Here is a 12,118-nt window from a genome sequence, read left to right as displayed (position 1 = left end):
TACATAACATTTTAGAATCAGATTGAGGTTTACTGACCAAGTTTATGGACACAAGCAAAGACTCTGACTTTGGTTTCACACACTCGTTGTGCAGACCTCACCGTTTAGTTTTATTTTCTGTCCTGAACTCCTGATCATGGTGAAGATGAAAAACTTCTGCTGGCTCTTTGTGCTCTGACATACCTAAATATTATCAGGTGAATCAGTTGAAGTAGAAGAACGTAGCATTCAGTTTGGAGGTGATTGAATGCTTCATTGGAGCAGACAAAGGATTTGCATAGTGTAGCAAGAGATAAAGTTACTGAGTAGCAGTGGTGCATATTTAGCATCTCAGGCATTCCATTGATTTTTTTTTTTTTTCAATTTTTCTCAAAACAATCCACAGTAGACTGACTTACAAGGAGAGATGATTTCCAGATTATGGTGCTGAAGCATGTTCTACTTAAAGCTCTGTATTTTTCTAAGCCAGAGGTCAGCGGCTTTTCTATTTAAAGAACATCTTTAGTCCCCTCTACTACAAAATAAAATTTGCCTAAAGCTGCGAAAACAATTTCCTAAAAAATTTTTTTATGAAAACTAACAAAAAGAAATTAAAATTTATTTCTATTTTCATATTTTAAAACAAAGTGAATCCTCTTATTACAAAACACAATTTTGTAGAATGATTTGACCTTTTTTGTATAAATATAGAAAATGAAGAAAGGAAGGTAGCATAGCTTGCAAATAGTAACTTTTAAGAGTCAATTATAGATATAAAAAACAGATTTTTATAAGAACTTATGAAACAAACTCAAAAATGATAACTTCTTAATGCATCTATAACCAAAACATTTCCTCCTGGGGATGTAACATTACTGCACTATGGAAATTATTGCTGCAGCTATTTTAATAATCCCATTTAAAACATGTTTAGGGTATATATCTGATTTGACTCTTTACCTTTTTTATAGTGCCTTAAGACAGAGCAGATGTTAGGAAGTGCTCAGTAATCCCTTAGTACTACCAGATTACATTATTACATGCTTTTTTTAACAGTTGAATAATCAGCATTCACATATTATTGAACATTTACTGGATTTTCTGTGGTTGGTTTAACACCACTCTAAGTAAATGGACTGTTGCACTGTAATATCCTAAGAAAAACATATTTTAACTAATGCCTTTTCCAGTTAAGCAAGCAATTCTCCCAGAGTACTGATGTCTAGAGTTGTGTTTTTGTTGCTCCTCTTGGATTTGTGCTTCCCAGCTGCCAAATTCCTACAAATTCTTTTTCTTTATTTGGTCTGGAAATCCCAGTTTTCCTCCAGCGCCATGTTTGTGCTCGTAATTCTGCTGACCTCTCATGGGGGACGGCTTTTTGTTCTAGCAGATGTCTTCTCTTTGAAGCCATCAATGATAGGCACATTTAAGCCCCACTATCACCTAATACACAGCTTTGCTTCATTAGAGAAAGTTACATAAATAATATGCTTATAATCTGAAACAACACCCAAGACCAAGAATTTTACATGCATTCATCTCTGTATGAATGTTATATTCATTTGGAGATTTTGGGTTCAAATATATACATACACCCCTACTAATATTTGGATAAATGTTTCTTGGCAACTTAAACTTTAATGACCAGCTGGATGTTTACTCACTGTTTGTATCAAAAATAATAAGATGTATTTAAATTGGTTTCTATATTGTTATTGATTTACCAGCCCTGTGTATAATTTTGCTCCCATGTGCATTAGAGGAAGCTCATACATCCTTACCTGCTCCTTGTTTTTCAAATGAAATGTCACATCTTGAAGGTTCCGGTTCATGTCTTCTTGGATTTCTCCACTCTGGAGTGCAGACATCTCAGTGATGCTCTGGAGCTTTTTGTTCTGGACCTCATGGATGTCAACAAAAACTACATTGAGAGGGAAGTCAAGGTAAAACATGCATTATTGATGCGGCCTGAGGTGTGAAGAGAGTCATTTATTTTTGTTGCTTTTTATCCCAAAACACCAGTTTTATAGTGAAATTACTCTCCACTGATTCCTATCCCACACAGGTGCAGGCCACCTGTGGAGGCAGGGTTACTGCGGTTCCCTTCTGGTACCAGATTCAGTTGGACCCGGATGTCAGCGTCAGCACCCTCAGCCGGAACTCCCACTGGAAGCAGGCCGCTGCCGTTCTGCAGGATCCCCTGCAAGTCCAAGCTGGAGACTGGATCCGTCTGGCTGTGAGGCTGCACAAGAGCACCATCTCCATCTCCGCTCATTTAGACAACGCTCCTGTGCAGATGGACTAAAACCTATGTGGTACCATCCTTTTATACATTTTTAGGAGAGCTCCATTGTTACAGAGTCTGCAGGAACCCTATTGTGACACATTTTGTTTATTCTGGTAAGAAAATATTAAGCTGTAGTTTGTTTTTTTAGCAATGACCTGCATGACAAAGTTTTTAAGTGCCCTTGTGACGGAACTGCGATAGAATTTTCTAGTAATATTCACATATGACTAATTTCATAGTACATATAAAATGTACTGTGGTATTGAAATTGTCCTTATGGACCCAGATGTTAAAGTGTTTATTATGAAAACTGTACTGCAAAAACAGAATCTTACCAAGTATTTTTGGTCTAATATCTACTGCAAATATGTTGGTACACCTGAAATAGGACAAAACTAACTTACAAGTAACTTTTCAGAATCATATAGGAGGTTGTTTTAAGTGAATAATTTCTTAGTATTGATGAAAAGCTCTGAGTTAGAAGTGAAATAATCTGCCAGTGGAACAAGGCAAAACTACTTGGTAAGATTTTGTGTTTTTGCAGTGTATTCACCAATGCATGTGGAATTTTTTTAATACACAATGAAAAACTAGTTTTTGGTCATTTTTTTATTGATATTTACATTTTACATTTCATGAGTGTAGTATTTACATCAGATATGATATATTCCAGTAAGGTTCATATATATAAAAAAGGCAACAACATGCATGAGCTCAGGATTATAGACGTCAAGTTGTTGTATGTTATTTTAAAAATAATGTTGTCAGCAGACATGAACAAATCCACGTTCTAATCACCATATTAGTGGAAAAATAATTAAAATATTAAAGGGAAAAACATCTATTCAAGATGTAGTTATGAAAAAAAAATTATTTGGTGTTGCTCATATTTGCTAAACTAATGAAAAAAAATCAATGGATTTTTTGATCCAGGGTGGAAAAGTGAATCAGAAGTTAGTTGTACAGACTAAAGCATTTACAGTATTTGACCTACAGAGAGCTGATTGTACTACTTCAAGTTGAGTTCTGTATGTTCTCACATATAACCAAGCAAACAGTTTGCATACACAGAGAAAAATGTTGCCTTTTTACTTCATTCTTTGATCTGGAAACATTTTTTTATTTTAAAATGTTCCAGTGCCCTTTTCTAAATATTTTAGCTTTGGAACAATCAATGTGTTTTAAAGGAGGGGCATTATGTAGTTTTCAAGCACATAGTGCCATTTTAAAGCAAAATCAAGTAACAATGTTACCTTCAGGTCTAAAAATGCTGTACATATCAAAAATAACTTAAAAGAAATTTGACTTTGCAATTTGACGCCTTGAAATTGGCCTCTGTCTCTTTAAGAAGCTCCTACTCTAACAGCTCACCTTCAGGACATCATGGCAATAATTCTCCCTCATTATATTGTCTATAATCATTCTGTGAAGTTTTTCACTAAGAAATCGTTAGCAAAAGCTCAGCAGACGCATATGTTTGCTAACTGCAGTTGCTGCTAATCTAGAAGAGTTTTGAGGGGGAGGAGCTTTGTATGATTAAGCATTTAGGCACCCCTGAATAGTTGCCATGGGAAACACAAGGATTGCTCAAACATGTATGAAAGAGTCAAGACAACATTCTGGGTATGTTTTTGATGTGGAAATATAACATGATATAAAGCACTTAAAGGCCAACTTTACATAATAACGCTCTTAAGTAATGTAGCTTCCTGAATGCCGTAAAGCCCTGCAACTCAAGAACATCCTAATAAAAAGAACATTTGAAAGCTGCTCATCTGTCAGACTTCATATAAAGACATTGCTAAGAGAGAATGATTTGAAAGGCTACAGAAACAATCCTGGGTTCAGACATGCTCTTGGCTTTTTAACGGCTATAATGGATGTATTGTGGGAACTTTGAGCACAAGCTTCTTCTCTCTTTTCTCATACAACATAAAACAGTGAAATGCGTGTCAATAAGCCATGTAAGACCCAACCTTCGAATGAACATTCATACAGCTGTCATTAACGGAGAGGTCCTTTTCATTTTTCACCGGCTGATTTTAATCAGCTGTAGTGTCATTTGTTTTCCTAAGCTTTGGACCTGGGACCTGCCCAGTCATATGACAATAGACCAACCTATGTGATGACTATGAGATCCGCCTCTTCTGGTTCTTTGGTGTGATTCGTCCTTGCATTATCTTGGGTTGAGTCAGTTCTAGCCTCATGACCTTCTTCCCACACAGCCGAGTCCAACCCTGCCGGCGCTGATAAGGAATGCGGTGTGAGGGTTCTTCCAAGCCCCTCGTACTGACCTTGGTTGCTTGCAGCTTCTGTGATGGTGTCTTGAGACGCCGAAGACAGAAGCCCAGAACGCTCGCCGTCGTTCTGCGCCTCGCCAAAATACGACTTCTTTGGGCGACCCATGACTGTCCTTCCTGGAAACGAGTCCACAAAAAGAAAAAAAAACACATTTAAGGGTTTTACGAAGCTTGTTTCCAAAGATGTCTGAAGGAAAGGTGCATCTCAGTGAATGTATTTCACTAATTCAACCCTAAAAGTGTATTTATCCATTTATCCAATGAATGAATTTCAGACAGATGTTTTCAAGGTTTGGAAAGTTGACATTAAATTTTTCCCAGATGTCTGAAACAACCCATCCAGTCCACACATGCATTACTACTACAATAAACAGCATTAATAAGGACTTTATTCCAGAGAGTTTGACTGGGGTTGGTGCTTAAAGAAACTCTGCCCACACATTAATCCAGAAAATTGGCTCCATCTGTCATTCGTAGTGATAAGCTCCTCCTAAACAGAGATAACACCAGCAGTGTCCTACCTGGGCAGAGGAGAAAAACTGAACTGTTGATCAGTGAGCCAAAGTCCTCTATTCAGAGTAAAACGAACAGACTTTTCAGAAGCCTGATATTTCTGTTTACTTTTTTTATTATTGATTTTATGCAATATTTTAACTTTTTGGTACATTTTGGATTTTCATTCTTTGTAAGACATAATCATCAAAATTACAAAAACTAAAGGCTTGAAATATCTTACGTAACATGTAATGAATCTATAGAATAGATGAGTCTCACTTTCTGTAATGAAAATTGTTCATGACATTCAAATTTTTTCCTGTGCCTGGACTAAAAATCCCTTTTTATTGCTTGTATATTAATTAGTGGTGAGACTCAATCTCTGTGTTAATTGCAAGGTATGGAATTAACTAACTCACTGCAATGAATCACATTTTAATCAAAACATTTGGCAAAATTGTTTTTGAAAAATATCATCACACTTTATGTGATGAGCTATAACACTGAATAAGGTTATGGAAATAAATTAACCGATTCATAATTTTCTAGTTCAATGAGATGCACCTGCACATCAGCGAACATGAAGGACTTACCAACATTACGAACTTGTTCAGAAATATCCGCCCTGACATCTGAGATGTCCCACATGGCCATAAAAGAGTCAAAGCAGGAGACCTCCTCTGCCTCCTGGATGTAAGGTTTGTAGGTAAAGCTGAAGTGATGAGCGATGGCTGCGAGAAACATCTCGACACAGATGATGAAATCCTGAAGGAAACAATGCAGCTTGGTTTGTTTCACAACATTATTAAATAATTAGGTATTTCAGCTGCGTTTTAACAATGTTGGCCTACCTGTAAGCCCGTAGCAACAGCCTCCACACTCTGCCAGTCCCAGGTCCGTTTCTCTGAGATTATTCCCACTTTTACCAGCAAAGCAATCAGCACAGCTTGCCTGGGAATATTTACAAAGCCTCAGTTTCCTCAAACAGATACAGATTACCTATACATTGACATGAAATATCAGCAATGAGGAGAGATTTACCAAAAAGAGACAAACACCACCATTTTGACACACAAGAATTTCCCCACTGGTTTGATGGGGCTCAGCTCATCCCTCAGAGCCCGGTAGAACAGAACCAGGCAGTACATTGCAAACTGGAACAAAATGAGAAATGTCAACAAAAACTACAGTTTCATACAGCCAATTATATGAAATAACAGGAACATATTTACCAGCTGTGACATGTTGTTGAAAATAACCAGGTATGTCCAGGCATTTTTAAAGCTAAAATTGCCTTCGTCGTAAACGTCACACAGCTGACAGATCCTAGGAAGAAACACATGCATGTCTTTATCACTATATCACATGCCAAATAATTTGAGTTAAGCATAAACAGGGTGCAACAAAATTAGAATTTACTTACAAAGCGATCACTGTTGTGACGGGTCTTACCACCGTGTACTGCAGGACTCCCAGTTTACATCGCAACAGCAACACCCTGGTTAAACGAGAAAAGAGAAGTTATTGAAGACGAGGCCAAACTACCGACGGGTTCACTGTTGTGAATCATCAGAAACGCAAAGTGAGAAATATTCAAACTGAATCAGAAATTATAAAATTAAATAAATGTATCAGCAAATGCTACGTGAAAAGTTTTAGCCTCGTCTATTAAAATATAAATGTTTCACATACAAAATCTAAATATTACAGAAAAAAAGTCAGGTGATCTTCAGTAAGTGTGAACTGTTGTCTGACGTGAACAACAAACTATTCAGTTAAATTCAGTAGTCACATGGATGACCTTATAAAGATTATAACAAACTGATAAGTTCATGGTTACTACCTGAAAAGTGTGGCTGCAATAAGCCCAACTAAACCAAAGTTTTGTTGCATTCAAAATTTTCTGGAATTGCCTTTATGACCTTTCGAAGATTGATTGACTGCCGTTCTTAATGTCTCTCTTAAAGTTACTGACATCGTTCCTTCGTCACATTGTGGAAAATCACCAGACTACAAACTTAAAGAGCTTAAAGAGCTTAAAGAGCTGTTTACACTTCTTTATGATTACTTAATAAAATGCCTTCACGTTTTTAAATAGTTAGTTTCCTGGTGCACTCTGCTATCTGGTAAAATCACTGAATTTTCACCAACAGAGCCTGAAAAATTCTTAAAAATAATGTATGCTTTATATTACGCAAAGCAAAAAAAATGAATTTGCTAAACTGAAATGTTGGAGAAAAGACCTGGAAGTCGAATAAGACAATTAAATTTTAAAAATACCAATTGTTCAGACACAATTTAAATCTAATCTATTCTTTAACTAATAGTATCACAGTGGGAAGCACCATATTTTTTTGTTACAACTGTAAAAGTGGTTTTGTTTTAATGGAACTCACTCTCCCATTGGCCAAGGTGGGCAGCAGCAGAGCGGTGGGAGGTGCTTCTGCTGCTCCTGGACCTCCAGCATCATCACCAAGCTGGGATACTGACGCTCCAGGTAGTTAAGCAAGAAAGTCATGAAGTTATAGATGACATAGGCCTCGTAGCATTCTCTGCACGTGTCCACATAGATTGCTATACTGGGGTACTTTAGCGCAATCCACTGGAAAAAAAATAAAAGACAACTGCCTCAGGCAATTCTGCAGAGAATGTCATACTTCTTATTCTTATAATCACAGTTTGACATGCATACTATGCATGTCAAATAAAAACACTTTTTTAAAATTATTTGACTCACGCTGTCCAAGCTGTAGATTGGGACCATCCATAATATCCTAAAATAATAAAAAAAATTGTGATAATAGTAAAAAATATTGTTAAAAACGTCAATACTTTATTGGGTTTTCGTAGCAGACATGACTCACCTGATAATAGGCTTCTGGAGCTCTGGTTGGGTGTAGTGCACCAGATGCTGGAGAATGCCCCATAATGATATAGGTATGGTCATGAAAACAAAAATCCCAGCAATGAACCATGCTTTGTTGTGAGTTCCAACCTGTTATTAGATGAAGAAAATTGCATAAATAGAACTACAGTGTGTCAAATTTTCATTTGGGTCAGTTTTCATAACATACAGACTAACAACCCAACAGCTTGCCATCAGCTGATTACCGAGCTTCAAAGGATAAAGAGTTTTGGAAAACTTTCACATAAAAAATTGATAAGCTTTTTAACACATAATCTTCCTCAATTTTAAAACCATTTAAAATAAATTCAAAAGAAAGAGTTGGTGTAACCAGAGAGTTTTGTTCGGCTGTATGGAGCATAAAATCAGCACAGAGCTCACCACCTGTCAATCAACTGACTGAAACAGGGCTTTCTTCCTCACAGAAGAAAAAGACAAATGTGAAAGTTTATGAATATTTCCTGTTGCAAAAAATAAAAAGGTTAAACCTGATTAGAGTTATCTTTGATTAGTAATAACTGGATCATTGATCAATATTTGACAAAATGTAATGGTTATTACTTATTTAATAATTGATGACAATATAATGTTTTTATGATGTAAAACACTTTGAACTGCCTTGTTGATGACATGTACTGCACAAATGAACTTGACTTAATTGTGTTTAACACAACAGAAAACACGCAGCATGTCTATTAAGGTGCTGACTACCTGAGCAGATTGACTGACTAATTACACCGGTGTTACTCTATAAAGAACTGAACAGTAAAAAGGTACAATAGCCCATGTTTAAAAACATACAACTATATTAATCTGGTGTTTATTAAATATGTTTCTTAAGTCTTTGTATCACAATAACCATTACGTGTTGCATATAACAATGAAAATGAACTTACCCCAGATTTCTGTAGCTCCCAGATGACAAGCGGTAAGACGACAATTAGCAACAAAATATACAACACAACGACCAGCGGCCGAATCCATCTTCTCCAGTCCCCACAGGAGCAAGGCATCTTGTCATGAAGCCACCACAGGGCCTTTAAAACAGTCCCCTGATCCGATGACAAACACAGGAACCTGTAGCTAACGCCTTTACCTTCTGTAGCAGCTTTAGTCTCCCATTAACATACCCCAAATGTCTCACTTAGTGCCTTCCTAGCAAATCTTTCTATTCTACATCTACACGCTAAGTTCTTCTCTAACTCCGCGTTTCATTTAAGAAGATACAACTGGTGTTTTATTAACAACTCATGTGACTCAAGTTTGCTAACGTTAGCTCGTCAGCTGATTCACCATGTAAACAAACCGATCAACGATCCATGCTTCCTGGACGAGTTAAAGCTACAGACTAATAAACACGTCGGATTAAAAACAACAGAATCATCGTATTTTTTTTTTCTTTTTTAACAATAACAGACTTTAAAGCAAGTTGACGTTGGTAGGTACTAAAAGTTTCTTATCAAGAAGTAACCGTAACTAAACATACACTTCCGGGTTTCTCTGGTTACAGTTCCGCCATTCAATTTGATTGGACACTGAGTGGGTCCGCTCGTTGTCGGTTCGCCGAATGAAGAAAGTCTCTGTCTGCTTACTAATCCTTTTTTCAAATAAATTTGATCAAATATAAATATTTGAAAGTGTTACATAAGCACGTCTTATTATTAATTCTACTTAATAATAAATGCAACTCAATTAATTATTTCCCAGGTAGCAAACGATGTTTTGAACGACGTCCAGTGAACGTAGTCTGAAAGTCCAACCTAGAATATTCGGACCTGATGTTCACCAAAAGTTTTTATATTCTTAAAACGTTTAAAGTTTATTTATTTCTTTACCAAATTTCTATTTTTTGTTCTTGTTATAAAAAGTGCACACTTCTGACCATTGTTTGATTGTTATCTGACCGTTTTCCTTTCTTTTATAAAATTAGTTTTACAAAACTTTCCAAACAACCTTAGGCACTACAAAGAACTCCTTTGTATAGTCGTATCGTCTCTCCACGAATTTTATTCATTTTTAAGATTGTGTTTCTTGTTATTCCTGCACAATTACAGTTATTTTAATTCCTTGCCTGCTGGTAGCAGTAATGTTTGCTAATCGCTATTAACATCAAGAAAAGAAGCAGACGACAATGAAGAAGCAGCGTGCTCACACTTCGGACGATTACTGGGATATGATTTTGCCACTAGACTTTTCCTCTTTTCTTTTAAAACCAATCGTATCTTAATTTTTTCAGTAAGTTACTGTTAAATTATATTCTATTTTAAGAGTAAAAATACACCTGGTTGACTGGTTTGATTTTGTGTGATATACTTTTTTCTGTGACAAGTGTGAGGCTCTTTATGTTTGTTTTCCAGTGATATTCTTGCCAGGTAGTTATTTCTATAGGGGTTCACATAGTTAATCGTGAAATATTGCTGCACCAACCTCAGTCTGGTCTTTCTTACTTACTGGTAGGCAAAATGGCGGCGGCAGTTTCACTCGCCTAGACTTCACTGTTTTGATTGTGTGCCAGAAGTTTTTTTTCTTCCTTTTTTTCTATGGTAAGTCTGCTGCTCTCTTTTCTTTTTTCAGTGTTAACCCGGACAGTACTTATTTCTAGAGTGGTTCACATAACTAGTTAGTTGTCAAATATTGCAGTACCAAACCAGTCTGGTCTGGCAAAATGGCGACAGCAGTTTCATTAGCTTATTTTGCGGTTTTGTTTTTGTGCACTTGGTGAACTTTTTTTTGTGGAAAGGGTGCTGTTCTTTTTCCAGTATTATTCTTAGACTGTAAGAATGTGTTTTTCCATTATTATTTTTGGACTGTAATTCTTTTCAGCTTGATGAATGGCCTTATGTTCTCTTTGTTAGCTCGATTTTAAAACACCTTATGAAAAGTTTTGAGATATCACTCTGTCAGCTTAATTTTGCATTAACGATGGCCTAAAATATGTATTCACTTCCCAGACCTACCCTTAGAGACATGCTTGCAAAACAAGCATGTCAAACAAACTTGATGATCATGATCCTGATGATCATGAAAATTCTCCTGCATTTCAGCACGAAAGCTTTGCCGTGCTTTTGAAACTTCATAGTTGTTATATGATAATAGCACCATCAGTGATTGTGAAACTGAGAATATTCCTGCAAATGATACTTGGGTCTTCTGTAGATGATGATCATGGCGCTGTTCATCTTGACCATCATGCCATCGTGGTAAATAATAACTTTTATTATTTATACTTTTGAGAAAGGGTTTTTCATGTCAGATTTTTTTCTCTTTCTTTGTACTTGTGTTATTTGTTTTATTTCAGTTTATAAAATACAGAATTTTCACATATCCTCATTATGGATTTAATGAGGTTATGAGACCTGAGACTACTTGATATATGTAATTTGCAGACATTGCAATTTCAGCAAAATCAGGGAATCTTCAGAATGACATTTGCTGTACAGCTACAAGCAGCTGCTTGTACTCTTGTCATTGTAATATGTTTGTCCTAGGAACAAGTGAAATGACATTTTAAACTTGGACTGTTTCTGATCTACTTCTCAGATTGAAGATGACACCACCTTCTTCCAGTGAACCTCTTCTGCTTCATTAGAGGTAAGCACCTCCCTTTCTGCCGGCTCAGACACCGGCTATAGAAAATGGACTAAACCCAGTCATTTTGTCAAATTACGTTGCGCCTGTGTTTCATTTATTGCATGAAACCACTAGATGGCACTGTGATGTCAGTATTTATACTATAAAAAAACATCCGGCATTTCTAAGTTTCTAGCATATTTTTAAATGCTGGTATTCACATTGAATAAACTTCTTTTCTCAGTGTGAATTCTGGGTATGAAGAGAAACATTTTAAGTTATTATTATTATTATTATTATTATTATTATTATTATTATTGTTGTTGTTGTTGTTGTTCATTCTTGATCTGGATACAATTATGCCTAAAAATATTTTTTAAAGTTGGCAACAACAACAAAAGAGTATTGCTTACTTAAAAGATCTGTGTGACAGTATGATTGTTTTATTGCTAAATATATATATATATATATATATATATATATATATATATATATATATATATATATATATATATATATTTTTTTTTTTTTTTTTTTTTAAAACTTGTGCCACTATATTCTTTTGGAAAAACAAGTTTTTTT

General features: G+C 35.8%; 2 protein-coding genes across 2 annotated transcripts in view; one reads left to right on the top strand and one right to left on the bottom strand.

Moving 5' to 3' along the window:
* Positions 1 to 2,722, top strand: part of prmt9 (protein arginine methyltransferase 9) — a 19,421-nt gene extending 16,699 nt beyond the window's left edge. The window contains exons 12-13 of the mRNA XM_015045690.1: positions 1,800 to 1,922; positions 2,045 to 2,722. Of these exons, the coding sequence (XP_014901176.1) occupies positions 1,800 to 1,922; positions 2,045 to 2,284 (363 nt within the window). The 3' untranslated portion in view covers positions 2,285 to 2,722. The remainder of the gene's footprint in view (positions 1 to 1,799; positions 1,923 to 2,044) is intronic.
* A 1,073-nt stretch (positions 2,723 to 3,795) lies between these two features.
* tmem184c (transmembrane protein 184C) lies at positions 3,796 to 9,422 on the bottom strand. Its single transcript, XM_015045687.1, has 10 exons — positions 8,863 to 9,422; positions 7,926 to 8,056; positions 7,799 to 7,835; positions 7,458 to 7,663; positions 6,485 to 6,559; positions 6,294 to 6,387; positions 6,103 to 6,215; positions 5,913 to 6,012; positions 5,655 to 5,826; positions 3,796 to 4,683 (listed from the first exon to the last, which is right to left on the bottom strand). The coding sequence occupies exons 1-10, from the start codon at positions 8,977 to 8,979 to the stop codon at positions 4,385 to 4,387; spliced, it is 1,344 nt and encodes a 447-aa protein (XP_014901173.1). The 5' UTR covers positions 8,980 to 9,422; the 3' UTR covers positions 3,796 to 4,384.
* Positions 9,423 to 12,118: the final 2,696 nt, after the last annotated feature.

Source organism: Poecilia latipinna, unplaced genomic scaffold (genome assembly GCF_001443285.1).
Source record: "Poecilia latipinna isolate Pla-1442-1.1 unplaced genomic scaffold, P_latipinna-1.0 Scaffold739, whole genome shotgun sequence".
Classification (NCBI taxonomy): Eukaryota; Metazoa; Chordata; class Actinopteri; order Cyprinodontiformes; family Poeciliidae; genus Poecilia; species Poecilia latipinna.
Note: the sequence above shows the minus strand (reverse complement) of the source record. Positions and strands in the feature narration are given on the sequence as shown.

What these genes read in the sequence shown, in the direction of transcription:
- tmem184c (XM_015045687.1), bottom strand. Translation starts at nt 8,979, where the DNA reads ATGCCTTGCTCCTGTGGGGACTGGAGAAGATGGATTCGGCCGCTGGTC. An exon ending in GGGAGCTACAGAAATCTGGG is followed by an intron (nt 8,057 to 8,862) that starts GTAAGTTCATTT and finishes ATCTAATAACAG; the next exon opens with GTTGGAACTCACAACAAAGC. An exon ending in TGAACAAGTTCGTAATGTTG is followed by an intron (nt 4,684 to 5,654) that starts GTAAGTCCTTCA and finishes ACTCGTTTCCAG; the next exon opens with GAAGGACAGTCATGGGTCGC.